The sequence below is a fragment of the Capra hircus genome, chromosome 5, assembly GCF_001704415.2.
Source record: "Capra hircus breed San Clemente chromosome 5, ASM170441v1, whole genome shotgun sequence".
Classification (NCBI taxonomy): Eukaryota; Metazoa; Chordata; class Mammalia; order Artiodactyla; family Bovidae; genus Capra; species Capra hircus.
The window spans coordinates 1,306,612-1,334,086 of NC_030812.1; the positions used below are offsets into that span (position 1 = coordinate 1,306,612).

General features: G+C 37.5%; 1 protein-coding gene across 2 annotated transcripts in view; it reads left to right on the forward strand.

Moving 5' to 3' along the window:
* Positions 1 to 23,944, forward strand: part of TBC1D15 (TBC1 domain family member 15) — a 71,628-nt gene extending 47,684 nt beyond the window's left edge. The window contains exons 12-18 of one of the 2 annotated variants that reach the window (XM_005679720.3): positions 7,154 to 7,270; positions 12,647 to 12,747; positions 16,883 to 16,982; positions 17,809 to 17,906; positions 19,822 to 19,938; positions 21,241 to 21,327; positions 22,624 to 23,944. In XM_005679720.3, the coding sequence (XP_005679777.1) occupies positions 7,154 to 7,270; positions 12,647 to 12,747; positions 16,883 to 16,982; positions 17,809 to 17,906; positions 19,822 to 19,938; positions 21,241 to 21,327; positions 22,624 to 22,845 (842 nt within the window). In that variant the 3' untranslated portion in view covers positions 22,846 to 23,944. The remainder of the gene's footprint in view (positions 1 to 7,153; positions 7,271 to 12,646; positions 12,748 to 16,882; positions 16,983 to 17,808; positions 17,907 to 19,821; positions 19,939 to 21,240; positions 21,328 to 22,623) is intronic. The other variant, XM_005679721.3, reaches the window with a different exon arrangement.

Here is a 27,475-nt window from a genome sequence, read left to right on the forward strand (position 1 = left end):
CAGGCTCTAGTTGGACAGGCTTCAGTAGTTGGAGCTCTTGGGCTTCAGAGCGTGAACTCGGTAGACGTGGCACAGGGCTCAGCTGCTCTGCGGCATGTGGGATCCTTCTGGACCACAGATCGAAGCTGTATTCCTGCGAACCTGTGTTCCTGAATCGGAAAGCGGATTCATTACCTCTTGACCACCAGGGAAGCCGTGAATTCTCTGTATTTAAAAAAAAAAAAAATGCAGATAAGCTGAGGGCTTGTGGATCATGCCAAGAAGGTGACTTATTTTAAATACGAAGAGGAACTGTTGAAGTATTTGAAGTAAAATCCTATATTTTAAAGTCATTTTTTTCTGTTGTATGTAAATTGGATTGAATCAAGATAAGAGTAGGAACAAGGAGACCACTTAGTAGGAATGACTCCAAAACAAGAGACGGTGGCAGTGGAGATGTAGAGAGGGAGATTGATACAAGTTATATTTTGTGATAGAATTGGTAAGACTTTGTGAGAAATTAGGGATGGGACTATGTTTCTTGGCTTGAGAAATTGATCATTTGGTGGTGCTACTTACTGAGATGCATGGCGTATCAGTTCAGTTCAGTCGCTCAGTCGTGTCTGACTCTGTGATCCCATGGACTGCAGCACGCCAGGCTTCCCTGTCCATCACCAACTCCCAGAGCTTACTCAAACACATGTCCATTGAGTCAGTGATGCCATCCAACCGTCTCATCCTCTGTGGTTCCCTTCTCCTCCCACCTTCAATCTTTCCCAGCATCAGGATCTTTTCAAATGAGTCACCTCTTCACATCAGGTGGCCAAAGTATTGGAGTTTCAGCTTCAACATCAGTCCTTCCAATGAACACCTAGGACTGATCTCCTTTAGGATGGACTGGTTGGATCTCCCTGCAGTCCAAGGGACTCTCAAGAATCTTCTCCAAAACCACAGTTCTTTGGCATGCAGCTTTCTTTATAGTCCAACCCTCACATCCATACATGACTACTGGAAAAACCATAGCTTTGACTAGATGGACCTTTGTTGGCAAAGTATAGTGTTGTTGGCGTGGAGTTGTTGGCATGGGGTATAGTGAAATTGAATTAGATGTTACGTATATATCTTAAGGTAGGACATACAAATAGAATGTCAAGTGGCAGTAATCTGCAGTAGTCTGGGTAGGTTGTATAAATTTGGTTATTAATGTAAATATCCATGGTAATAGATGCTATCACCTAGGGAAAAAAGAGAGGCAGGAATGCGAGTCTTTAGAGCATTGTTTCCTAACTTTGACTGCATGTTAGAATTACCAGGGGTCTTTTTAGAAGTCATATTATTTTAGACAATCATACATTCATTTAACAAATATCTACTTAGTGCCTATTACTAGCGTGTGAGATGAGTGCAATTATGGGGCAGTTTGAGCATTCTTTGGCATTGCCTTTATTTGGGATTAGAATGAAAACTGACCATTTCTAGTCCTATGGCCACTACTGAGTTTTCCAAATTTGCTGGCATATTGAGTGCAGCACTTTTACAGCAGCATCTTTTATGATTTGAAATGCTCAACTGGAATTCCATCACTTCCACTAGCTTTGTTCGTAGTGATGCTTCCTAAGGCCCACTTGACTTCACATTCCAGGATGTCTGGCTGTAGGTGAGTGATCACACCATCGTGATTATCTGGGTTGTGAAGATCTTTTTTGTACAGCACCTCTTCTTAATATCTTCTGCTTCTGTTAGGTCCTACCATTCCTGTCCTTTATTGAACTCCTCTTTGCATGAAATGTTCCCTTGGTATCTCTAATTTTCTTGAGATCTCTAGTCTTTCCCATTCTGTTGTTTTCCTTTATTTCTTTACATTGATGCTGACGAAGGCTTTCTTATCTCTCCTTGCTATTCTTTGGAACTCTGCATTCATATGGGTATATCTTTCCTTTTCTCCTTTGCTTTTTGCTTCTCTTCTCTTCACAGCTATTTGTACGGCCTCCTCAGACAGCCATTTTGCCTTTTTACATTTATTTTCCTTGGGGATGGTTTTGATCCCTGTCTCCTGTATAGTGCCACGAACCTCTGTCCATAGTTCATCAGGCACACTGTCTATAAGATCTAGTCCCTTAAATCTATTTCTCACTCCCACTATATAGTCATAAGGGATTTGATTTAGGTCATACCTGACCTAAATCACTTTTCTCCGCTTTCTTCAATTTCACTCTGAATTTGGCAATAAGGAGTTAATGATCTGAGCCACAGTCAGCTCCCGGTCTTGTTTTTGCTGATTGTATAGAGCTTCTCCATCTTTGACTGCAAAGAATGTAATCAATCCGATTTCGGTGTTGGCCATCTGGTGATGTCCATGTGTAGAGTTATGGCAGAAAGTGAAGAAGAACTAAAGAGCCTCTTGATGAAAGTGAAAGAGGAGAGTGAAAAAGTTGGCTTAAAGCTCAACATTCAGAAAATGAAGATCATGGCATCTGGTCCTATCACTTCATGGCAAATAGATGGGGAAACAGTGGAAACAGTGGCTGAGTTTATGTTTTTGAGCTTCAGAATCACTGCAGATGGTGATTGCAGCCATGAAATTAAAAGATGCTTACTCCTTTGGAAGGAAAGTTAACGACCAACTTAGAATATTAAAAAGCAGAGACATTACTTTGCCAACAAAGGTCTATCTAGTGGAGGCTGTGGTTTTTTCAGTGGTCATGTATGGATGTGAGAGTTGGACTGTGAAGAAAGCTGAGCGTCGAAGAATTGATGCTTTTGAAGTGTGGTGTTGGAGAAGACTCTTGAGAGTCCCTTGGACTGCAAGGAGATCCAACCAATCCATCCTAAAGGAGATCAGTCTTGCGTGTTCGTTGGAAGGACTGATGTTGAAGCTGAAACGCCAATACTTTGGCCACCTCATGTGAAGAGCTGACTCATGATGCTGGGAGGGATTGGGGGCAGGAAGAGAAGTGGACGACAGAGGATGAGATGGTTGGATGGCATCACTGATTCAATGGACATGTGTTTGGGTGGACTCCAAGAGTTGGTGATGGACAGGGAGGCCTGGTGTGTTGCAGTTCATGGGGTCGCAGAGTCAGACACAACTGAACTGAACTGAGTGCCTGTTACATATATGAGGCTTTCCTCTGGGCTCTGGGAATTCACCAATGAAAAAACAGGCAAAATTCCTATGGGAAAGAGCAGATAGTAAACAAGTAAGAAAGATATGTTGTTATTAGTGATAAGTGTTGAATAGAAAAACAAGTCAGGGAAGATGAAATTCAAGGTGTGATGTCACCCAAGTTAAACCAGGAAGGGTTTTACTGAGGATGTTCTATTTGAATAGAAACTTGAAAGCGGGCATGAGTAAGCCATGCACATATCTAGGTAATGGGCATTCCAAGCGGAAAGGAGTGACTGTGTTAGACTTGTTTATATCCAGGATCTCTGCATGTGTGAAGTACAGCTGGGAGATGTGGTCAGAATGAGTTGAGGTTTAGAAATTGATGAGGTCACAGTAGAAATGGTGGAGGTGTTGGTACAGATCACTTAGAGCCTCATAGTGCTTTGTAAAGACTTGAAGTTTTGCTATGAGGGAAATGGAAAGGCAGTGGAAGATTTTGAGCCAAAGAGTAACGTGATTTGGCTTGTTTTAACAAATCACTCTGGCTCCTGTCTGGTGAATAGCTTTGAGGGATAGGGTGCAAGTAGAAAGGCCATTTGAGGCTGTTGCTGTGATTTGGATGAGGGAGAATGGTGCCCAGTGTTTGGGTGTGGCTGGAGTAGAGACTGAAGGAAGCCGAGGGCCTGTGCCGTGCAGCTGTCACAGTGGATGGCGTCCTGCACAGAGGGTAGCGGCGTGACCTAGACTTGTTTCTGCCACGTGAGCTCCTCGTGTTTGGAGAAGGGCAAGGAGAGCAGTGTGGCTCCAGGGGAGGGCGTTAGGTGAGGGGTGGAGGGAGCGGGTGGGCGGTCTCAGTGTTGATTTTTACATGTATTTTGGAGGTTTCCCAGATACACCAGTGTCAGACAAGAAGAGCACAGACTTAAGAATGACAATAGGTTTTTAAGGTGAATGACTGGAAGTATAGAGTTGCTGTTTTTTTTTTATTATTATTATTATTAAAACAGGGATAACTGTGGGAGACTCAAGTTTGAAGGGGAATATTTAGAATTTAGTGTTGGACATGTTAAGTTTGAGAGTGCCTATTGGATTTCCTTAAGAGTAGGGAGTGGATATATTATGTGTGGAGTTCAGAGGAGAGCTAGGGGCTGGGATAGAAATGTAGAGATCATCAACATACCGATCAGAGAAGGCAGTGGCACCCACTCCAGTGCTCTCGCCTGGAAAATCCCGTGGACGGAAGAGCCGGGTGGGCTGCAGTCCATGGGGCTGCGAAGAGTCAGACACGACTGAGCGATTTCACTTTCACTTTTCACTTTCATGCACTGGAGAAGGACATGGCAACCGACTCCAGTGTTCTTGCCTAGAGAATCCCAGGGACGTGGGGTTGCACAGAGTCGGACACGACTGAAGCGACTTAGCAGCAGCAGCAGCAGCAGCAACATACTGATGGTGGGCGACAGATGAAATTACCAAGGGTATGGCTGCATTTAGCGAAGGGGCTGATAACAGCCCGGAGGCGCTTTAGCTTGTAGAGAAGGTCGCTCCGTCGTGTCTGTCTGCGGCCCCATGGACTGCACAGTTACGCAGAGTCTTACCAAGACTGCCTCTTGTTAAGTGTGTGATTGAAGAAAAGCGAGAGAGTTAGTTGCTCAGTTGTGTCTGACTCTCTGCCATCCCGTGGACTGTAGACCCCCAGGCTCCTCTCTCCATGAAATTCTCCAGCCCCGAGTACCGGAGTGGGTAGCCATTCCCTTCTCCAGGGGACCTTCTCAATCCAGGGATCGAACCCAGTTCTGCCACATTGCAGGCAGGTTCTTTACCAGCGGGGCCACCAGGGAACAGTTAGGAGAAATCAGCAGAAGAGGGTGAGAACACAACCAGAGAAAAAGGAGAGAAGACTGAGAATTTGTCCTGACGTTAGCTGAAAGCGTATCAAGGAGTGACTGGGATGTTAAGTAAGATGAAAACTTGGATTGACTGTTGAGCAGAGTGATGAAGAGATCACTAAAAATTTTGATGGAAAAGGAGTTTTGGTGGAGTGGTGGATGTGACAACCTGATTGGACTGAGTTCGAGAGGAAATGGGAAGAGAGGACATGGAGACAATATATACAGTTCTTTCAGGAAGTTTTGCTGTAACCAGAAAAAATGGGGCCGCAATTAGAGGGAAGAGTGAGGTTAAGAAAGATTTTTATGATGATAGAAGCAGTTGTATGGTTGAATGCTGGATGAAACTAGAGAACGAGGCAAGAATTAACTGGGACCCTATCTTTGAGTAGCCGATAGGGCATGGCTTTTATGCACAAGAGGAGGCATTTGGTTGTAGTTACAATCACGGAAGCTTTGTAGCAATATGATAGAGGAGGAAGACGAGGGGTACAGAGGCTGCTGTGTGGTTAAAGTAGTAGGAATCTGTGGAGTTCTCTTCAGATAACATTCATTTTCTCAGAGATAGGAAGCAAGATCCTCAGAGGTAAGGTGTGGGGGGAGGATAAAGTACTGGAGGCGTGGGAGAGGAGAAGATGTAAAATAATAACGAAAAGAACGGGAACGCATGAGAGAAATAGAGCGTGATTGCCAGGCAGGACCCCCTGGACGTTAGGAATGGTGAAGGTGAAACGGAGCAGGCTGCGCAGCTGTGCTTTTCGTCAGTCTTCGCTGCATCAAGTTAGAGAGCTGGATTTAATGAGGACTTAAAAAAAAATTCAGTGCTCATTTTCTTTCTAGAAACACTGTCCTTGTATCATTTTTGATACCTTTTTGTTTTCTGCCTGGCATGTCTACTAAATACACAAGAGGAAAGAAATACAGATAGTTCTTGAGGGCACAAATAATTTTTTACTGTGTTTAAAAACCTGTAAGGGAAGAATTTCTATGTTGGCATTATGACTAGGTAATGCACTTGAGTTAATAAAAATTACTTACCATGTACCTCTTTATCAACCATGATATGAGAATGAAAGCTGTTTTTAAATGAAATTTGACATTTATAGCATGATTTGTTTGCTGTTGCTTTTCCTTGTTTGAACATGTATTCACAGTGCTCTATAGATAGGTGCTTATATTTATTGAATCAAGTGTAGTATCTTTTAGCAGAAAGCTAGACTGTTGTCCTTATGATTTTTTAAACACTCTTACAGAATCTAAATTCATGCTACGTTAGATTCTGCTTTGTTGTAAAATACCTTCTCATTTCTTCACAACAGTTAATTGAGAATGTTTTCGGATTATTCCATTTACTGGGGCAGGGATGGGGAAGAGAACAGTTATAACTTTTAAACAAAACTAATTATAGAGTAGGTTAATCACTTTAAATTTCTTTACATTATTTTTTCTTAATTTACTGAGGGATTCAAGTTTGAGGAATGCCTTTTTAATTGTAAGGTGTTTCACAGCAGTAAGCATCTAGTAGGTACCAGTTGAGATACACTCCTGATGATGTTTCCAGATCTTTTTTTAGTGTCTTAAAATCATTTCCAGAAAAATGTGGATTTTCTTTTTTTCAGAATTAAAATAGATTGCTTATATAAACTGAATAATGTATATATGAGAATATGGAAGTAATTTGTCCTAAAGATGATTATGGAACATGACAAGGAAATTGATAGTACTTCTTACAATGAATGAAACAATTATGAAAACAAATCTCTTTGATTACACTTGGCTGCATACTAACTTTTTTCATTACTGTTTTCAGATACTACTGCCTATCACATATATTCATGATTGGCATTTTTATTGCTAACTAATGTGAGCTGTTATTACTTGGTGTTGGTTATAATTAATTAAAAATATTTCCTACTATTCAATTGAAAGGTTTCTGTTTAGATAAAAATTGAAAAATATTTTAAAATATACCCAAGAGGAAGTGGACTGACTTTGGAAAAAAATTTCAAAATGTTAGCTTTATTGCTTATCTGAAATGGAATTTGATGAACTTTTTCATTAAGTAAAAGCTTAGTAAGAGAGTAAAATTAATAAGAAAAATAACTACTTGTATGATACGAGCTTCATAAAAATCTGTTATTCTAAAAGTTTTCAAATATGTGATTTTCTTTCTCAGAAAAAGATGTTAACAGAACAGATCGAACCAACAAGTTTTATGAAGGCCAAGATAATCCAGGGTTGATTTTGCTTCATGACATTTTGATGACCTACTGTATGTATGATTTTGATTTAGGTAAGTTCTCTGATACCCTCATTTAAAGATGTGTGTTTAATTTAGAATTTAAATTTAGCTGCTAGACGTATGTAAAAAGCTCTGTGACCTAGTTTTTATAGGGGTGGTTCTACTGGGTGCTGGAAACTTAAAAGGCTGTGGTTCCCAGACCGTGCAGCAGAGAGCAGCAGAGAGCACCAGGTTGCTGCAGCAAACTGACGGGGCCAGTGTCGGGTATTGCACACGATTGAGGGAGACAGGGGCATCTGTAGGACACTGCCCTAACTCCTAGCTGGAGTTGTTCAGGGTTTCAGCGCTAGATCGCCACATTCCTTCCTTCTGATGAAGTTGTGTTCACAAAGGAGAGTTTTTGACTTTGCTGTGATAAGCAAGTACTGTGAGAAAATAGATGAGGATGGTGGCATCCCATTGGATTCCAAAGTTTGGGATGTAGTGTGGTGCCCAACAGGTCCTAAAGTTCATAGGATATAAGTATTTATTTAGTTGTTTGGACATGTTTAATAAATGGAAATGTTATTAATATTTTTGAACCTGGGATGCCTTGGAAAAAAATTCCTGAGGCGTACTGTGACCTGAGAAAGTTTGGAAACCTTTTTTTGATAGGCTTCTCCCTTATGAAGAAGAATGCTGATTTGATAGCATAGATAAGAGGTGCAGATAATTACCTAGGGCATGTGAAACTTTACTCTTTCTTTCTTGGTTAGTCTGCTTTCTACCAGGAATGGGTTGGAAAGACTGGGGCTGGAGGTTGGATTGGGGCATTGCATGGGGAAAGTGATGCTAAGGGCTAGAAAACCTGAGGAAACAGTATTTGAGACGACTTGAGCTGTTTCTTTAAGGGACCAACACACTCCCTAAGCATCCACCTTTAAGTGAGTATTAAGAGTGGACAAGTTTCTCAGTTACCTACTGATATTAGTGACTCCCAAGTAGAGGATACCGAGGGTAGATGTTTCCAGATTACCTTAATAGAACTTAAAACTTTGTTTTGGAGAAGGCAATTGGGTATTTGTCGTGTTAAACCCAAATGAATCTTGAACTGCGAGTATATTTTCTTCACTGTTTGTATCTATGAACCAAGAGTTCTTCTTGGCTTCTTATATGTGAGTTAGGGAAAGATGTAAACTCTTGAGGATCTTGCAACATCAGCCTCTATGACAGTAAGTGAATATCACAGATTTCTCAGTGCCCAGTCCTGTCGGGTCATACCTATAATGAACCCCAGATTGGATCACTGAAAATACTAGGGACTGGAATGCTTCTCAGGTGACCGAGTGTTGTCCTGCTCAATTTTGATTGTATTAGCAGCCTCTTTTAAGAAGTGGATTAATAATCCCAGTTGTATGAATAAAGTTATATTGATTTAGAGAGTGACTCAGGGCTGCATAAGTAGTAGATACTGGACTGGGGGTGGAGGCCCAGCTCTTTATTTCAGGCTGGCATTTAAAAAAAATTTTTTTTAATTTATTTATTTGGCTGTTGTGGCATATGGGATCTAGTTAGCTGACCATGGATTGAACCCAGGCCCCCCCCTGCTTTGGGAGCACAGAGTCTTAGCCACTGGGCCACCAGGGCGTTTTCTAGGCCAGCATTCTTACCTCCACACGTTCAGCACCCCAACCCATTGCCATTTCAGTTTCTATTAACCACTGTTGGAAATAGGGCTTTTATAGCAGAGAACAAGAGGCATCCTCTCTGAAGGTAATTGTGAGGTGGGGATTAACGTATAGTCTCAGAGGTCGTTCCTAATGCTCAATCTTTCCAGGTATTGAGTCCCAGACAAGCTATTTGGATAAATTGCTGTTTCCATTTGTCTGTATTAACCCCACATTCTTAGGTTATCTGAAACATACCCAGGGATTTTATTAAGAACTCTGGCATTGAAAGAAGCCAGGGTAGTTTCTGTAAAGCCCTGGACCAAATTGCTTGCTGTTTGACATGGATTTGAAGTAGCAGACAGTCACGTCTGACTCTGCAGCTCCGTGGATTGTAGCCTGCCATATTCCTCTGTCCATGGAATTTTCTAGGCAGGAAAGGCAACTAGAGAAGGTTGCCATTTCCTCATCGAGGGGTCTTCCTGACCCAGGGATTTAACTTGCATCTCTTGCGTCTCATGCATTGGGCAGGTAGATTCTTTACCAGCTCCCCCACCTTCTTGCTGTTTACTCGTAGTAAAGTAACCTGGGCTGTAAATTTACTCTTGTAGTTGATTTTGTCCTATTGAGTTGTTTGGCTTCTTAGCCCACAGATGAGGTATTGGTGTGTTTGCATTTAATACAGTCTCATTAGTAGTGAGGAGGAAGGCAAAAACCATCAAAAGCAGACAGAAGACAAACATTACCAAAAGCAGATAGAAGAACTCAAGGAAGAGTAACTTTTACTTAGTGTAGACTGTACACCTAAGGTGTTTCTGTGGGAGGTACCTATTTTTTTCCTACAATGTATGTTTATAATCATGATCCTGAATAAACAACAGAAGGTTAAATTATACTCAGAATATACTTATTCTGTATATAAGGCAGGAGTGTGTCCAGTAGAAAAAAAATGATTCCCAACACTTAAGATTTTTTTTTTTTTTAATTTTATTCTCTAATAACTGAATAAGCTTCAGTTAACCTGGAAAATTGACCTATGTAAAGATGAAATCTTTCTTTTCTCTTTAAGAATGTGTACATTAGGATGATGATTTCATTTCTAACACCTCTCAACTAAAACAACTTTGTTACGAAAGTAATTTAGGGGAACTTCTTCAGACTTCGTAGTAGTACTGATTAAGATGTATATCAGTCAGCACTAGTGCAGAATCTGAACATCATTGAATGCTAATTTAAACAGCTTTAATCTTTCTTTAATTAAAAGGAATTTGTACGTTAATTCCACTCCCACAACTCATGACATACCCCAAAAACATCATGTATACAATAAAATAGATTTAAAGCAACAAGAGTATGAAGAATAATTTGACTAGTTGATTTAACTAAAACTTACAGAAGAAATACAGTACTGATCTGGTATGAAAGCTGAAGACTTAAAGGATTAAATTAGATTCTTAGAAGTTTTTATTCATTATAACTGTATAATAAAATTCGTTTTCCCCCAGAAGAAAGGTGCTTTGTAAATCTTTTGAATAGCACACTTTGAAATAGTTCTGTTAAAGACTGTAGGTAGTCTGACCCAGTAAAGTGGTACTCTTTTGCACTTTGTTGAATTCAGATAAATTTCCTTCATGCTTTGATTGGTTTAGCCTTTATGTTTGTCATTGCTTTCATTGTGTCATTGCCATGTGGGAAAGTTTTGGTGATAACAGTCTAGTCTTCATTCTAACCTACTTCTTTTCTTAAGAAAAATGTTGTATTAGCCAGGGGAAAAAAAGAAAGATTGCTTATAAGATATTGGCTTATGTAATTATGAAGACTGAAAGGCCCGCAGTCGGCCATCTATAAGCTGGGACCCAGGAAAGCTGGTGGTGTAGTTTAAAGCCTTCTGAGAGCAGGAGAGCCATGGTCTAGGTCTCATTCCTGAGTGAAGGTATGAGAGCCAGGAGCACTGAGGGCAGATAGATGTCTCAGGCCAGGCAACCAGGCAGGGAGCAAATTCAGTCTTCCTCCATTTTTTTGTTCTATTCAGGCCCTCAGTGAATTGGATGATGCCCACTCACATTTCTGAAAGCCATCTGCTTTAATCAGTTCACCAATTCAAGTGCTAATCTCTTCTGGAAAAACCTTTGCAGATACTCCTAGAAATAATGTTTAACCAGACATCTGGGCATCCTGTGGCTCACTCAAGTTGACACACAAGCTTCATCATCACAAGTGTGTCTTATTTTTTTAAAAAGCATCTGCAATACATTTGTATAAATGCTTACATTTAGGTATCACGTCATATGCTGTTTTTTTCTAGCTCTTTTCTCTAAATGTCTTGGCTACTCCATTGTTTGGCACTGTAATAAGGGACCCCAAGTTTGTGTGTGTGTGCGTGTGCACTAATGTGCATGGAGCCGTACTTTCCCACGGGGTGAAGTGCAGACATAGTGAGGTTGATGGGGATTAGGCGTAGCAGCAGGTGACAGGGAGAGGCTAATAGCAGATAGAACTAGACTTCGGTTCGTAAGGAGATCCTGAAGTGAACGGGTGTCTTTATTACACTGTTAACCCAAGTTTTCTTAAGAGACTTCGGTTTACCTGCTTCCTGTGGTCATTTTTAAAGCTTTCTTCCAAAATAGGAAGAATGATGTAAAATTATGTATAATTTCTTCAGAAATATCCCCTCTCCTTTAAAAATATGCATACTGTTTTAAATGACTTCAGTGCACATAGATTTTGGGGAATGATAAGAATGTAAGTTTTGGTTCTGCAAATGAAAGCCTGTTTTCCTCAGACTGTCATTGGAGGAAAAACTTCTCTGTGTAACTTTAACAAATATACAAGTTACCAAAGTTGAATGATAATATGTATGTGAAAAGGCTTTGTAAGAGCTCTTATCCCTTGGTTCATTCAGGTCTCTATATTTTAAGTTTGAAATCTAATTGTAAAATAGTTAAGAAAGTTGAGGATTTTTAAGACTTTTGACATGGTCTGATGAAAAGCAAAACGAAGACTTTCTGTTTTTTTTAAGGGAGGGGCCTGATTCTTTAACTTTCCAATTTTTCTTTTAATCAAGGGCTTTAAATTAGTGTCATGATTGAGAAATTGTAAGAGCATCAAGAGAAAGATGGTTGAAATGGTAGTTTTAGATACAAAATATTGATTGGATTTAAGTCCATTTGCTAGCATTGATTGGGTTAGAGTAACAGCAAAAGGAAAAAAAAGAGAAATTAAAAGAGGTAATTTTGTTGTGGTTATTTTTGTGTGGATTACCAGTGTCTGGTTGCTAAATCAGTTGGACCCTTTTTAGGTCTTATTTCACTTGGCTTATTCATGACAGTTTGGTGGTGTTGTCTACTCTGACCTTGCAGCTTCCTTCCCCTTGACTTTTCCAACAGTCTTCTCCGTTGCTTTCCCCACCTTTCCTCTTAACTATTCTTTCACAAATCTTCTTTGACTATGTTCTTTTCAGTTTGATGTTTCTCTGGGTTTCCCATCATCCCTCTTTATCATAATGCTTTTGCACATAATTTTTTAGTATTATCCTCTCTCCTGATAGTGATACCTACACTGAGACACACAGCAGTTACATATCTGCTTTGACCTCTCAAGCACCTCCCATTTCTCACCTGGTTGCTAGATTTCCTCCTCATTGTTTAAGAACATCAGTATACACAAGTTTGTGAAACCCGAAAAAGATGTAATTTTAAGTGAGTTGGCGGAGATATGCATAGATGGATACAGAAAGTTCAGGTTTTTAGAGGTATGATTAGTTTTTCTTGTTTATTTTAAGGCTACGTGCAAGGAATGAGTGACTTACTTTCACCTCTGTTATATGTGATGGAAAATGAAGTGGATGCCTTTTGGTGCTTTGCCTCCTACATGGACCAAATGGTAAGAAGAGAGATTCCTTCTTTTAATCAAACTAATCTTGAATATTTTAGTTATGTAATCTTATTATATAAAATGGATGTTTATATTCAGCCAGTCATGGAGAGCTTTAAAAGAGCTGCTCAGTTGTCTGTTACTTTTCAAAAGGCTCGGAAATGCTGGTGATATTTTTAATATGAAAAGTAGATAGTAAGTGCCTATAGAAGAGGGATAATCAGGATTTAATATTGGTAAATGCTTATGATCTGCAGAAGGGTAATGAGTCATAGAATATTGATGAAGTAGATGATTCAGTTCTTGTGAGGTAGTTTCATTTCATCTATTTCAGAGATAAAGCTTAGTCATGCCGAGTAATATCCTTACCTTTTGTGAACATTTTAGATTTTATCATTATAGTGACTGATTTTTCTCCAGATGTTTTTGAACTATTTGTAACATTGACACTTTCTTAGTTTTTTCATAAGCATGTGATTATTAGAGTTGAACTGTCTATATACATATTATTGCAAAGAACATTTTATCTATTATCATTGATGTATCTTAGAGACAGAGTTCTAGGACAATAGTACAGAGAGTATTAACAGGAAAATAAAATAGAACGGTCTTCTCAAGTAATCTTTAGAAAGTGGAAGGGGGAAAAAAAGCAAAGGGGCTAAGAGGAGATAAAAGCATATGAAATCCAAAGACCTGACTACATAGGTCTCTGTACTTCTTTCAAAATAAAATTAATACACTTAATGCTGGCCCTTGATGGTTGGATATTGAAATGGCTTGCTTGTAAGTGGATAAAGATTTCAAATATGTAATCATAGCAGTGATTCCTTGTAATATTGAGTCTGGGATACAGATGTGAAACTTTTTGGTTGCTTCTGTTTTTTGATGACTTCTGTTCTTCCTCTCTTGCTTGCCTGTTTTTATTTCCCCTTCGAATTTGTCTCAGTTTTATCTGTTTCCTCAAGTCTCTCCTCCATGGTTCCAGCTCATCGTTACTTCGCCTAGTTCTTTTCCATACTTAATAAGATTTGATAGTTTTAAAGTATTTTTTTACTATTAAAGTAATAAATAGTCAAATTATATAGTCCTTTACCATGAATTAATATTTTTGGATTATTTAGAAAGATTATTAATTGCAGTAATCTGGTAATAACCTTTTTGATTGGTTGATTTTTACCTGCCTTCTTAGTTCCATATACTTAGTTCCATAAGTGCTCTAGAAACCTGAGGCATTTGTTATAAAGGTCTGTACCACTGATAATAATTGTATAAAAACTGTTGTTTGTTTTCCTTGTGTTTTTGTTGTTTATCCTCTTTTCACTAGAGCTGGTATGATAAAGAGGTCATGTCTTTGTTTAACTTGTTCTGTGATATGCTTCCAGAATTTTCCTGATGCTTGACATGAGGTGTGTGTTCAACAGAGTTTTGTAAAATAAATACATGAGTATTTCCCCAGTGCTTAGTTTAGATGTCAGCTTATAGTAGGTTTTCTAAGTATTAGTACAAATGTATGGCATTTACTTTTTCTGTCCTTGTTCAGTCGCTAAGTCGTGTCTGACTCCGTGACCCCATGGACTGTAGCACTCCAGATTCCTGGAGTTTGCTCACATTCATGTCCATTGAGTCAGTGATGCTACCTAACCATCTCATTACAATAGTGGTTTTCATAAGAGCTAATACTGGCATGTTCAAATATATATTATCTTGTGTGCTAGATATGTATATACATGCATATGTGTGCATGTACTTAGGCCTCAGATGTAAAGACCACTTTCTGAACATCTTTAATACACATTTCACAGTCTATTTGTCATTTTTGTGTATGGAGGTTCAAGTTCTTTGTTCTGTCTTTTTCAACAGTAGCTGTTCTCTGCCTTTTCCATTGACAGCGGTCTGGGGATATTTCTAGTCTTTATTCTAAAAAGATTTCTTAATGTCTGCTAACATCTTTTGTGTCATAATATGAAACATAACATGAAGCATTTCATGATGTGAAAGGGCAGTAAGTTACAATCAAAATAGTCTGCACAGGTATTCCCACTGCATTGTTACTGTTTTCGTGTCCTTGAATCTGTTCTGCTGTTTGATTCCTTCTTTTTGTTTTACAGCTTTATTTCATGTAAGTTTTTACTACTTTATGGAGGCTGAATCCAATGTCTGTGGATTCACTTTTGTTGGTATTTACTCGCATCTAGTGTTGGTCTAGGCATAGACTTCTGTCTGTTACCACCATATTATAGAAACAACTGCAAAATGATCTAATGAACTTCCTTATAGCCAGCATTCATTTTGCCATATAGTTTTAACTTGCCCTTCCTTCTTACCCCCTTCGATATACATGTGTTTGTGTGTATATACACATACCCATACCTGTGTATATGTACACATACATATATGTATATATGCACACATGTGCATACATAGGTAATGTACATACGCATTTATTTATAGTTAGACTTGAAGCCCTCTGTGTATCCATTGTCGACCTCCTTTTCCTTTCTGCAGGAATAGCTACTTCTCTGTCATTTTGGGAGTACTACTTTTTATAGCAGAGTGGATAGCAGTGGCCATGCCACGTTGTTACTTCCAAAACAATGGAAGCTTTTGGCCATGTCACAGCAAAAATTATACTGTTAATCAAAGAGTTAGTCCTGCCTTTCCCTTTTATTTTCCTGTGGGAAATGTGAAGAAACCATATCCCCAAAACTTGCGTTTGTCTATTATAGCATTTCATTCACTAAACTATTCATATCACTAAAGAGAAACCAGTTTATTGAGAATCAGTAGCCCTAATTTCTTTTTAACCAACTAATTTAATTGATACTTCTAATAAAGCACTATTATTGTCTCAAAAACTAAAAGAAATGTGAGGGGGAAAGGATGTTATTCTTAGGCTTTTCACAAAGATTAGGGCAGTAGTTCACCATAAAGGGGTTAGAACATGAGGGTTAAAGGGATCATAATCATAAGAAACCTTTCATTTATTTTGGTGCCCTCCCCATCCCCAAACCTGGACTGAACTTTTGGTAGCGAATCTACTCACTTTCAGAGATTAAAACATTTAAACCACAGTAGTTCTCAAACTTTATGATCTCAGGACCTCGTCACACTCTTAAATATTATTGCAGATTCTAAGAGCTTTTGTTTATGTGGGTTATATCTGTTGGTGTTTGTTATGAGAAGTTCTAGGAAATTTATAAATATCTTGTTGTTTAGTTGCTAAGTTGTATCCAACTCTTGCAACCTCATGGACTATAGCCTACCAGGCTCATCTGTCCATGGCATTTCCCAGGCAAGAATACTGGAGTGGGTTGCCATTTCCTTCACCAGAAGATCTTTCCAACCCAGGGCTGGAACCTGTATCTTCTATATTGATTGGCAGGTGGATTCTTTACCACTGAGCTACCTGGGAAGCCCAGATATTTATTTATTTATTCATTTAAAGATAACAGTAAACCTTCTGAAGTTTTACATACATTTTTAAAAAATGAAAAATAATTTTTCCAAAACAGAATTTACTGAAAAGAGGGATTATCTTCCAGTTTTAATTTTCTTTTAATGTGTAGTATTTAGTTTAATAGGAGATAGCTGACTTTCACATCTGTTCCTGTATGCAGTCTATTGCAATATATGGCCTTCTTATAGCCTTTACAATTATGGGAGAATTTAAAGTGCAAAATGCATAGATTGTTTTAGTATTGCTGTTGTCATGAAAATGGTTTTGACCTCATAGATTCCTTAATGCTATCAAATCATAAGAAATAATTAGCTAATTCTTTAACACTGGACACATATTAAAGCTAAAATTAATTTTATTTCCTATGTTAATTTAAAGAAATATTTAGCAGTAAAGTGATTTGATAAAAGTCTGTATCCCAAATGTATGTCCCTTTCACCCAGGTTTCTTATTTGATATAAGAATAGTATATCAGTCAGTCTACAGCTGCTGTTGTCTGCATTATTCTTTATCTTAAAAAATTGAATAGTGGGAAAAAATAATCTTTTAGCATTTTAATTAGTTGTGATTTTAAAATATAACCAATATGGTGTAGTCCAACATTTGTCCTTATTTTAATGGCACAGTTATCAGTGGTTATGTACTGTAAAATATTTATTAAGTATTACTTAATATATTTTTTTAAAGCATCAAAATTTCGAAGAGCAGATGCAAGGCATGAAGACCCAGCTTATTCAGCTAAGTACCTTACTTCGGTTGTTGGACAGTGGATTTTGCAGTTACTTAGGTGAGTTGAGTGAAACAAAGCTATACTCAGCAAATTGTAGGGTAATATGCAGAGAGAAAAAATGTAGACTGTATAATCCACCAGTGTTGCCTGGGTTCCTCTGAGGAATAAAACTGTGGGACCAAACTGTCCCCCTTGTACAGTTCGGCCTTAAAACAGTTTATTCATACTATGAAATACGAGTCATCTCTCATTTGTGAAGACTGCCCCTGGGTTGGGAAGATCTTTTGGAGGAAGAAATGGCAACCACTACACAACCCACTTACCTGAAAAATTCCATAGACAGGAGCCTGACGGGCTACGGTCTAGAGTTGAAAAGAGTTGGACATGACTGAGTAACTGAACACACATACTCTCTCACCCCCATATCAAAATCCGTGGAGACTCAAGTCTTTTACATAAAGTGGCATATTATTTGCGTATAACCTATGCACATCCTCCTGTATACGTTAGATCATCTCTAGATTATTTATTATACCTAACAAATAGTTGTAAATACAATGTAAATCCTTTTTAAATAGTTGCCAAGTGCAGCAAATTCAAGCTTTGCTTTTTGGAACTTCCTGGAATTTTTTTTTCCCCCAAATATTTTCCATTCACAATTGGTTGAATCCACAGACAGAGAGTCAGCTGTTATTTGGTGGTTTGCTTTTAAAGAATATAGCCTACAATTCTGAATCGTTTCCTTGAATTAGTAGAAGACAATTAAACTTATAGGACTTTTAAGCCTAAGATGAACAGAAAAATTTGAGTTTGAAATAGGTACCCTATTCTGAGATAATTAGTGTAAGAGGAAGTAAGGTGTTTTTTTTTTCTTTTTTTGTAGAATCCCAGGACTCTGGATACCTTTATTTTTGCTTCAGATGGCTTTTAATCAGATTTAAAAGGGAATTTAGTTTTCTAGATATTCTTCGATTATGGGAGGTAAGTTCTTAAATTATTGTAAAAATGTAACACTTTTTATGGAAATAACCATTTTGTTTCTATAAAGGGATTATAGTATCCTGGCTGAAATTTCTAAAGCAGTTCTGAAATTCTGATGTTTTGGTCTCTCCTTAAAAACTATGTTGAACTGAATATGTGGTCTTGGGAGCTTTTTTCTGTAGATCACATCCTTTTGAGACTGGGGGCCAGGAGGTTTCCCAGAACCAGTTGTGTAGACCATTTGACTTTGGGATACTTTATGAGACTGCTGAATTTGGGTGTAGATTTAAATATAGTTAAGGAAGTTTTGGCAGGCCAATCAGTTGAGATAGTACTTTATTTGTAGTCTGGAGTATTGGGAGGGAACCAACTTTTGTTCTGCTTTTTAAAGAAATTTAAGTTAGAGCAAAATACTAAGAATAATGTAACAAATATGCTACTATCTGCATTCAACGTATGTAATAATTTTGCCTTATTTACTTCTATCGAGTTGGCCAAAAAGTTTGTTCGAACGAACTTTTTGGCCAATCCAAGAGTCTTTTCTGTTTCTTTCCAAGGCAAAAAATATTGAAAGATACAGCTTAGATCTTTAATCACCACCCCAAGCCCCATTACCCTTTTTCTCACTCTGGAGAGTATTCATGATCATGTTTTTGGTTTATATCTTTTTATTCCATCTTGTACCCAGGGCACTTCATGATGAAAAGCAAGGTATATTTTCTTCTCATATGTCTCTTAATTGTTAACAGATGGCAGTACTTTCGAAATAGACTATTGGTATGATGACCGTCCACTACCTTATCTTTATAAAAGTAAAGGTGACAGAAACTTTGCCAAGGAAAGAATGGGGGAAATACTCTATTTGAATAATAAGTAAACTTAATATGCAGTGAGTATCCTGAGGCTTTTACACCTGGAGGTTGATTCCTATACTTTTGGAGGCTATGCTCCCATTAGAGAAGGTGATCCACTAACTGAAGGATCCCCACTTTCTGGAGGAGCACTTCTTTGTTTGAAATTAGAAGGAACACTTACATGTTCTTGACCTAGAATTGTACTTTAAAGTTTATCAATTTCATTAAATTAGTATCTCAGCTTCTTTTTAAAAGTTTTCAATAATTGTAATAACTCCTTAATCTGTATTTACCAAATAAATTAGGACTTTTAATGAAATCTTTGAGGTTAATTGCATTATAATTAAACTTTCAAAAATGGATTTAGTCTTAAAATGATTCTACTTGGTTTATTTTTAGTAAAAGAAGTAAAAACATTTCTGGTATGCTTTAATAATATTGTTTACATGAGTCTTTGATCTTTCTAAAAAGATATTAAGTACATTAACCAGAGGAAATTAAGACTTTAAGTTTTAGGACATTGATTAGGAAGAAATGATCAAATGTTGTACACATTTGGGTATAAATTTTGAGTGGTTGATTCAGTTTTTGTCACAATTAGAGATATTCTGATTTATTATATAATTTGTTGTTTAGAATGTAGAGCTACCTCTGGGTGTTTTTGATTCCATGCAGTGTATAACTGCATTTTTATTCCTATGATGTAGCTTTTTCCCCCACCCCAAGAAACTGAAGGTGATTTAAAAATGAAAAACTGAAGGTTCAGAAAAATATTGAAAATACCTCTAACCCTTACACCTTACCCATATAGTATTGATTAGGCTCAGAGCTAACTGTAGTCACCTAAAGAGACATGTTTGGAATTCATCATAATTCATTTATTGTTTGTGGGTAAAGGTAGGACTTTTATTCCCCACACCTCATTTCTTAACTAGAAAAAGAATGGACTACTCTATCTAGGCAAGTTCTGCTTTGCATAGAAATTCAGAATTGAGCATCGTTATCTATGAAGGAAATATTTTAGAATTGATAGAGTTTACTATGTGTTCTGTTTTCTATAGGTAATGTGGACTGAACTACCATGTAAAAATTTTCATCTTCTTCTCTGTTGTGCTATTCTGGAGTCAGAAAAACAACAAATAATGGAAAAACATTATGGCTTTAATGAAATACTGAAGGTAGTTATTCTTTTAATTTAGATTTTAATATTTTGACTCTTTCCTCTTTTTGTTGGAAAACAAACATTTCCTTGGAGTGTTATTGAATCTCTTGAGTGACTTAAAATTTTATCAATGGTAGTCAATACTAGGACCAGTTTTCTGAGAAGGACAGTTCAGCAGGTTGAACATGTTGGCCGATTATTTCTTTCCTTGCTAATTAGAAAGAGAAACAAATGCAACAAATGCTCTTTTATGCTGTTTGCTTTTCTAAACAAAGTAATACTTTTGCTTGTAACTTTGAGAAAGTAGACTTGGGACAGCTGCTGGGTTTATGTTCCATAAGCTTATTATTAACAGCTGTTCCTTAGCTTTAAAACTTTGAAATGCTCTAATGAGGGATATATTAAATTTCCCATTTACTTGTAGTCTGAGGGTATTTTGTTTTGAGGATTTTGTCTACAGTGTAATATAACTAGTATGACACCACCCTTATGGAAGAAAGCTAAGAAGAACTAAAGAGCCTCTTGATGAAAGTAAAAGAGAGTGAAAAAGTTGGCTAAAATTCAACATTCAGAAAATTAAGATCATGGCATCTGGTCCTATCACTTCATAGCAAATAGATGGGGAAACAGTGGCTGACTTTGTTTTTGGGGGCTCGAAAATCACTGCAAATGGTGACTGCAGCCATGACATTAAAAGACGCTTGCTCCTTGGAAGAAAAGTTATGACCAACCTAGACAGCTTATTAAAAAGCAGAGACATTACTTTGCTAACAAAGGTCCATCTAGTCAAAGCTATGGTTTTTCCAGTGGTCATGTATGGATGTGAGAGTTGGACTATAAAGAAAGCTGAGCACTGAAAAATGGATGCTTTTGAACTGTGTGGTATTGGAGAAGACTCTTGAGAGTCCCTTGGACAGCAAGGAGATCCAACCAGTCCATTCTAAAAGAGATCAGTCCTGAATATTCATTGGAAGGACTGATGTTGAAGTTGAAACTCCGATACTTTGGCCACCTGATTCAAAGTACTGACTCGTTAGAAAAGACCCTGATGCTGGGAAGGATTGAAGGCGGGAGGAGAAGGGGACGACAGAGGATGAGATGGTTGGATGGCATCACCGACTCAATGGAAATGAGTTGAGTAAACTCCAGGAGGAGTTGGTGATGGACAGGGAGGCCTGGCATGCTGTAGTCCATGGGGTCACAAAGAGTCGGACATGACTGAGTGACTGAACTGAACTGACTGAATATAACTAGTAATAAATTGTGTAATAGAGTATAATAGTGTTTCAGTTTCAATGATTTTATTGATTTATTCTAGCATATCAATGAATTGTCCATGAAAATTGATGTGGAAGATGTACTATGCAAGGCAGAAGCAATTTCACTACAGATGGTAAAATGCAAGGTATACAGTATTTTAAGTAATCAAAAGATTTTTTGTCTGTATGATTTTGGTGGATTGAGGTCACAAAATTTTTCTTTTTAGAAGTTAAATTAGTAAGTTGATGGCAGACACAAAGCGTTGGCTAACATTTGTTTACCATTATAGATTTACAGCACTTAATTGAAAACAATTGAATAATTATGCTAGGAGACAAACAGTAATAAGACAGAATGATAAAAGTGATGAAAACACTTTGGCAACAACAAGAGAGGCTGTAGAAGCATTGATATATTATCAAATTAGTGAACACAGAATAGGACCTCATATTAAATATAGAGTGTCTTCAAGTAAAGACAGATGCTAATCAGAAATAATTAAATGAATATTATTTGGTCAGTGTCATTACATTTATATCAGTCAAGCTCTTAATTGTCTCTAAAAATAAGGCAAGTTTGAGGTGTTATGTCCTGAATTTAAACCAAACTATTATACTCCTGGTGTATTTTGGTTTTCAGATTTTTAAGAGAGTTCTTATTTAGTCTTTGTGTCATTTGTTCATGGTTCCAAATATTTATTTTGGCTCAGTTTTTTTCTTTACAATTGTACATATTTATATACTGACGGCTGCACCAGGACTTCATTGCTGCCTGGGCTTTTCTGGTTGAGGACAGTGGGGACTGCTCTTCCTTGTGGCTCGCATGCTCCTCCCTGCAGGGGCTCCCCTGCTTGGGGAGCTCAGGCTTGCGGACTTCTGTGGCTGCAGCACACGCGCTCGCTAATTGAGGCTCCCAGGCTCAGTACTCGAGGCACACAGGCTTAGTTGCTTCACAGCATCCGGATCAGAGATCGAATCCGTGTCTTCTACATTGGCAGGTGGATTATTTACCACTGAACCAGCAGGGAAGCCCTGTTTTAGTTCACTTTTACAAATATTTATTTGATAGCTGTTCTGTTCAAAATTTGTCAGTGATACTTTTCAAGTTTAAGGAACATTTGTGTATTGAGGGAAAAGAATGAAACAGAATGAAATAAATGCAAAATGTTAGAATGCAAAATGTTAGAAAACAGTGTGTTTGTGGGAGTGGTGGGGTGGGGTAGGGTGGGGAGTGGCTAATTCAGAATAGAAGATCAGAAAACCACTTATTAAAAAGAGTGGTTTGGATTTCATTTCGAGTGGAGAAGGAAGGTCTGAGAAGGTGCATAACAATTGCACTGTTGGAACAAATGTTCGATGTTATCTTAAGTAGCAAGTGTTAATTTGTGATTACTTTTCCTCTGTGGTGAATGATGATTTTATATTTGGCTCTTCTTATTCAGGAGTTGCCGCAAGCAGTTTGTGAGATCCTGGGGCTTCAGGATAGTGAAGTTACAACACCAGATTCAGACAATGGGGAAGACGAAAACGTTGGCATGACTATTTGTCCTGCATCTGCATTTCAGAGTAACTCGTTGCCTGTCCTTACTGCCAGTGGAGGCAGAGATGACAACCCAACAGAAATACCCATGTCCCCCAATGTCAGCAGATTAACACCTGCATGATCATTCTTTGAAGAGACACTTTGTTACAACTTTTTTTCAAGTACTTGAAAGGTGGAAATTTGAAATCTTGGTATTGATCGTGCTTTAAGGTTTATGGAAAGAATGTGTAGTGATGTTCTTGCATTAAAGCTTTACAAAGATTTAAACTAATTATTTTTGTAGTTACTTCTACCAAGTAGCCTTTCCTTTTCAATAACATTCCTTAGTATTTTTTATAGCTAAGTACATTTTATTTTCTTGCTGATGAACTGGAATTGGAAAAATAGTACAAGTGGATGAGTTGGAAATTATGCACTTTTGAAAACATTCACTTTGTTTACTCCAGGTTTAGCAGGTTTGGATTTGATTAAATGCTGAGCCTTTCTATAGCTTTCTAAGCTGAGAAGTACGTTGTGGCCCAGTGATGAAATGAAAGAATTTATTTTTCTCTCTTGTTTACAAAAATACTTAGCTTAAATATTTACACTGGTTGAATGTGATTTAAATTGGACATTTTCATCAATGCAATTTAATGTGTAGATAAAGAGCTATTTCAACCATAATAAGTGGATTGGCAGTATATTTTTTACATTGAACTTTTCTTCACTTGTATATAAAGACTGTATAAGTACTTATTTATGAGTATAAGAAAGGATAGGCATATTTTCTTTAATTGAATAAACTTGACTATTGATTTATATAACCTGATTTCACAAAGTAAATACATAGCTTCAGTATGAGATCTTTTTCAAAGCTATTTTCTTAACCAAACATTTATTTCAGGAGACTACATTCAACCCCATATCTGGTGTAATTTTCAGGTTAATTGCTTATAGTCTCATTTTACTAATAATGTTTACTATCTTTCCTAATAATGCATTAACTGATTAATCAGGTCTTTAAATTTTTATGAAATACTCTTTACCAAAAGCTTACGTCAAAATTTCATTATACTATCATGAGTCTCAAAATAATGCTCTTTTGTATATGAATGAAGCTGTTGTTTTTACCATGCAGTGTTGCATGATTTTAAGTTATGTGTAATGAACATAACTGATTCCATTTTAATTGTAATTTGTTTACTTCTGTACATATCATTAAAATAAATTTGAAGTTGAAATGGTGTTTTCAGTTAAATTGCACTTGGAAATAATCTGCTAGTTCTTCATCAGAAGAAGAAAACCCTGAGATAGACCCTAGTGCATCTTGTATCTTTATATGATTGAAACAGTCGTTTGAATGAGTTGTGGAAAGAAGTGAGAAACATGACTCTTTTATAAAGAAACTTTCTATTAGCATGAAATTGAGTATAGTATTACCTTGGAGGATATAATTATCTGAATCAGTAAAGCAACTTCCTACAAGTGAAGTTAATAATGTAAAATAAAAGTTACATAGTTCTAAAATGGTCCACTAGATAGATTCCCAGCACCCTGCCTCCCCGCGGGCCCCCCTCTCCCCGCCCCCCCCAGAGAACTAGGGAACCAAATGAACTTTTTCTTACTTGAGCTTTAACTGACAATCATGACAGTAGAACCATTAGATTGTAGTTTTTAATATTATATGTGTGTTATCTTTCATCAGTTAATAATGAGTAAGTCTATTCAGAAAAAAAAGTAAACTGATCAAAGCTCGGTATCTCCAGCCTTTCATTTCCTGCTGTTCAGGAAATTGCTGAAAACATCTTGATGTCCTTGTTCTTCCTGGACAGGGACTTTTGGGGAGATTTCCCCCCCCCCCCGCCCCAACTATGTAATATAATGTCTACTTCAGAGTTTTAAAAAATCTTAAGACATTTAGTAAGTTTAACTTTTGTGAAGTTTTATTTTTAAAACTACTTGTTAAAAACATTTTTACTAAACATGTAATATTTCTCTTTGGTCCATTTTTTATATGTAAATAATACAGTGCTAAGTAAAGTCTGATTTAATGCTACTCCTCAGAACCAGCTAGCAAATAACCATGTAAACTCGAACTGTTGATATTGCTAAGATAGATACAGTTCAGGTAAGGGTCTTAGTCTGACTTTTAAAAGAATTGTTTGTTTTAATTTTCACCAGGGGCTCTGTCCTTGCCAATAACACATAAAATATTGAAAGTGAAAATGCAACTCGCTCAGTCGTGTCCGACTCTTTGCAACCCCATGGACATTCCATGGAATTCTCCAGGCCATAATACTGGAGTGGGTAGCCTTTCACTTCAGGGGATTTTCTCAATCCCGGAATTGAATGCAGGTCTATCCTGGTTGCAAGCGGATTCTTTACCAGCTGAGCCACGAGGGGAGCCCAAGAATAATGGAGTGGGTAGCCTATCCCTTCTCCAGCAGGTCTTCCCGACTCAGGAATCAAATCAGGGTTTCCTGCATTGCAGGTGGATTCTTTACCAGCTGAGCTATATTATGTGCTGTGAAAAATGTTTTCAATTCTGATAGGAGTCTATGGGCAATCTTTTTGTATTGAAGATTAGAGGATTGCCATTGTATATTGTATTGCTTGGCTTAAATTTTGACTTACACGTCCTTAAGTTTTTTTTTTTTCAAGTAGTTCCTTGGTTTCCTAAGGTGGATTTGCCCTAGTTCTGATCACTTTTAGTAAAAAGTGATGACAGTCAACTTTGACTATTTTGTGTAGGTTCTTCCTCTGTTCTTACATTTTGAAGAGAAACTTTCAGTGTCATTTTATTTATTAACATGAAACAGGGTTAAATTTGAGATGAATCTGAAAGTTGTTTTAATCAGTATCTAATGTCATTATCCGACAGTAAACGTCTGTACTTACTATACTGAGTTGGCCAAAACGTTCGTTAGGGTTTTCTGGTAAAGAAACCATCTTAGGGAAAAACCTGAAAGAACTTTTTGGTCAACTCAATACTTTTAAGATGAATACTGCCATTTAAATAACAGTGTATTTGGCCTGTCCTCCCTTTGGGTCCTTATAATATGGGAGTTTTTTAAGTTGTTGGATTTTTTAAGTTAAGTTGAGGATTTCTCTGGTTACAAACATTTTTATCTTTAGGTCTTATAAGTATACTATTTTTCAGGCTGTCTTGACTTAGGGAAAAAGTGTGTCATCGTTAGATGCAGAGGAGATGGGGGTGGGGCAGTGTGATTGGACATACTTCTGTAAGTTCTGGGGTATTCAAAGCATTCTTGGCCCATGGGAAATTACATTGTTAAAAAACTCACTGTAAAGAAAAACAGATCGTAATCCAAATCTCTTTCTAAGAACCGTCAGGGATCAGAAATGCTGTATTTACCTAATGTAGTTCAATCCCTAGAGTTAGAATTGGAATACTTGAATAATGGAGTGAATGCTTCCTCAGTCATGTCTGACTCCGGGATTCCATGGACTTTAGCCCACCAGGCTCCTCTGGGATTTTCCAGGCAAGAATACTGGAGTAGGTTGCCATTTTTCTAGAGAATCTTCCCCAGAGGGATCAAATTTGTGTCCGCTGTCTCCTGCATTGGCAGGCGGTTTCTTTACCACTGAGCCACCTGGGAAACGCTAGAATAAATAGGTGAGCTGTTAAATACACTTTTCCTCAGATATCTGTCTGGTATATTGCTCTTCACATCTCTATGTACTAAAGTAGAATGAAAAGAACAAATTCCAGTAAGCTTCACTGTGATCAATGAACAGTTCCTTTCAGGTTTTTTTAATTAAGAAGATGTATTAACTTCAGAAATAGGCTTTTGCTGTGACAGTCAATAATGCATAGTTTTGATACCACGCTAGTCTGGAGGCACCAGACCCCATGAGTTAGCCGACTGCTTTAAAAACACACCAAGAGCTGTTTTTAAGGTTGCTTTAGATGTTTCATGGCCCGATTGTACCCCGCGTTTTTTCATGACTGTCGAAGGATCCCTTTGTAAGGCAAATTCTCCAGCGGAGAAGCCATCAAGGTACTTCTTGACGCTTAGTATAAGTACTTCTTGAAGCTTAGTACTAACACTGCATGACACTGCGCCTGGCAAGCATGGAATGCAAGATACATCCAGAGAAAATCTGAGTCACGTCCTTTTTGTTCTCGGAATCAAATGTTAAATAGGCCAAAAGGAGTATTTGCTGACCAGGGAGTCATTAGCAATGAATGGCGTCTAACGGAAATAGATAATAGAAAGACTTACATTGTTTTCTGAGTGAAACTTTTTTTTTTTTAATACTCTTAATAGAGGTAATGCTATTATAAACACACATGCTCCTATTTCTGCCTTCCAAAAGTTACTCACAATAACTTCTTTCACACACGTCAGGGTGTAAAAACATTAACCCACAAGACAGTTTTGTTAAATTCAATTTAAATGCAATTTCTAAATAAATTTGGGACAAATATTTTATTCTCTTCTGGTTTACAGAGCTTTTAAGGATTCTGTATGTAGGCTAATGAGGGGAAACCCAGTCTGATGTTTCTAGCTTCCTTCAGCCTTTTAACTTTTTGTTTAATACGACTTATCCTAAAATTTTATTGATTGGTGAAGATCGGGGTGGGGGGGAAGAATCAGTTTCATTGATACTTCATACAAACAAAAAAACCCTTGTTGCTTAAACTACAACTTACAGAATGGATGGGGTTATTCTTTTTTTTAATATATCTTTAAATTTTTTGGTCTGTATTGGGGTATAGCCGATTAACACTGTTACGACAATTTCAG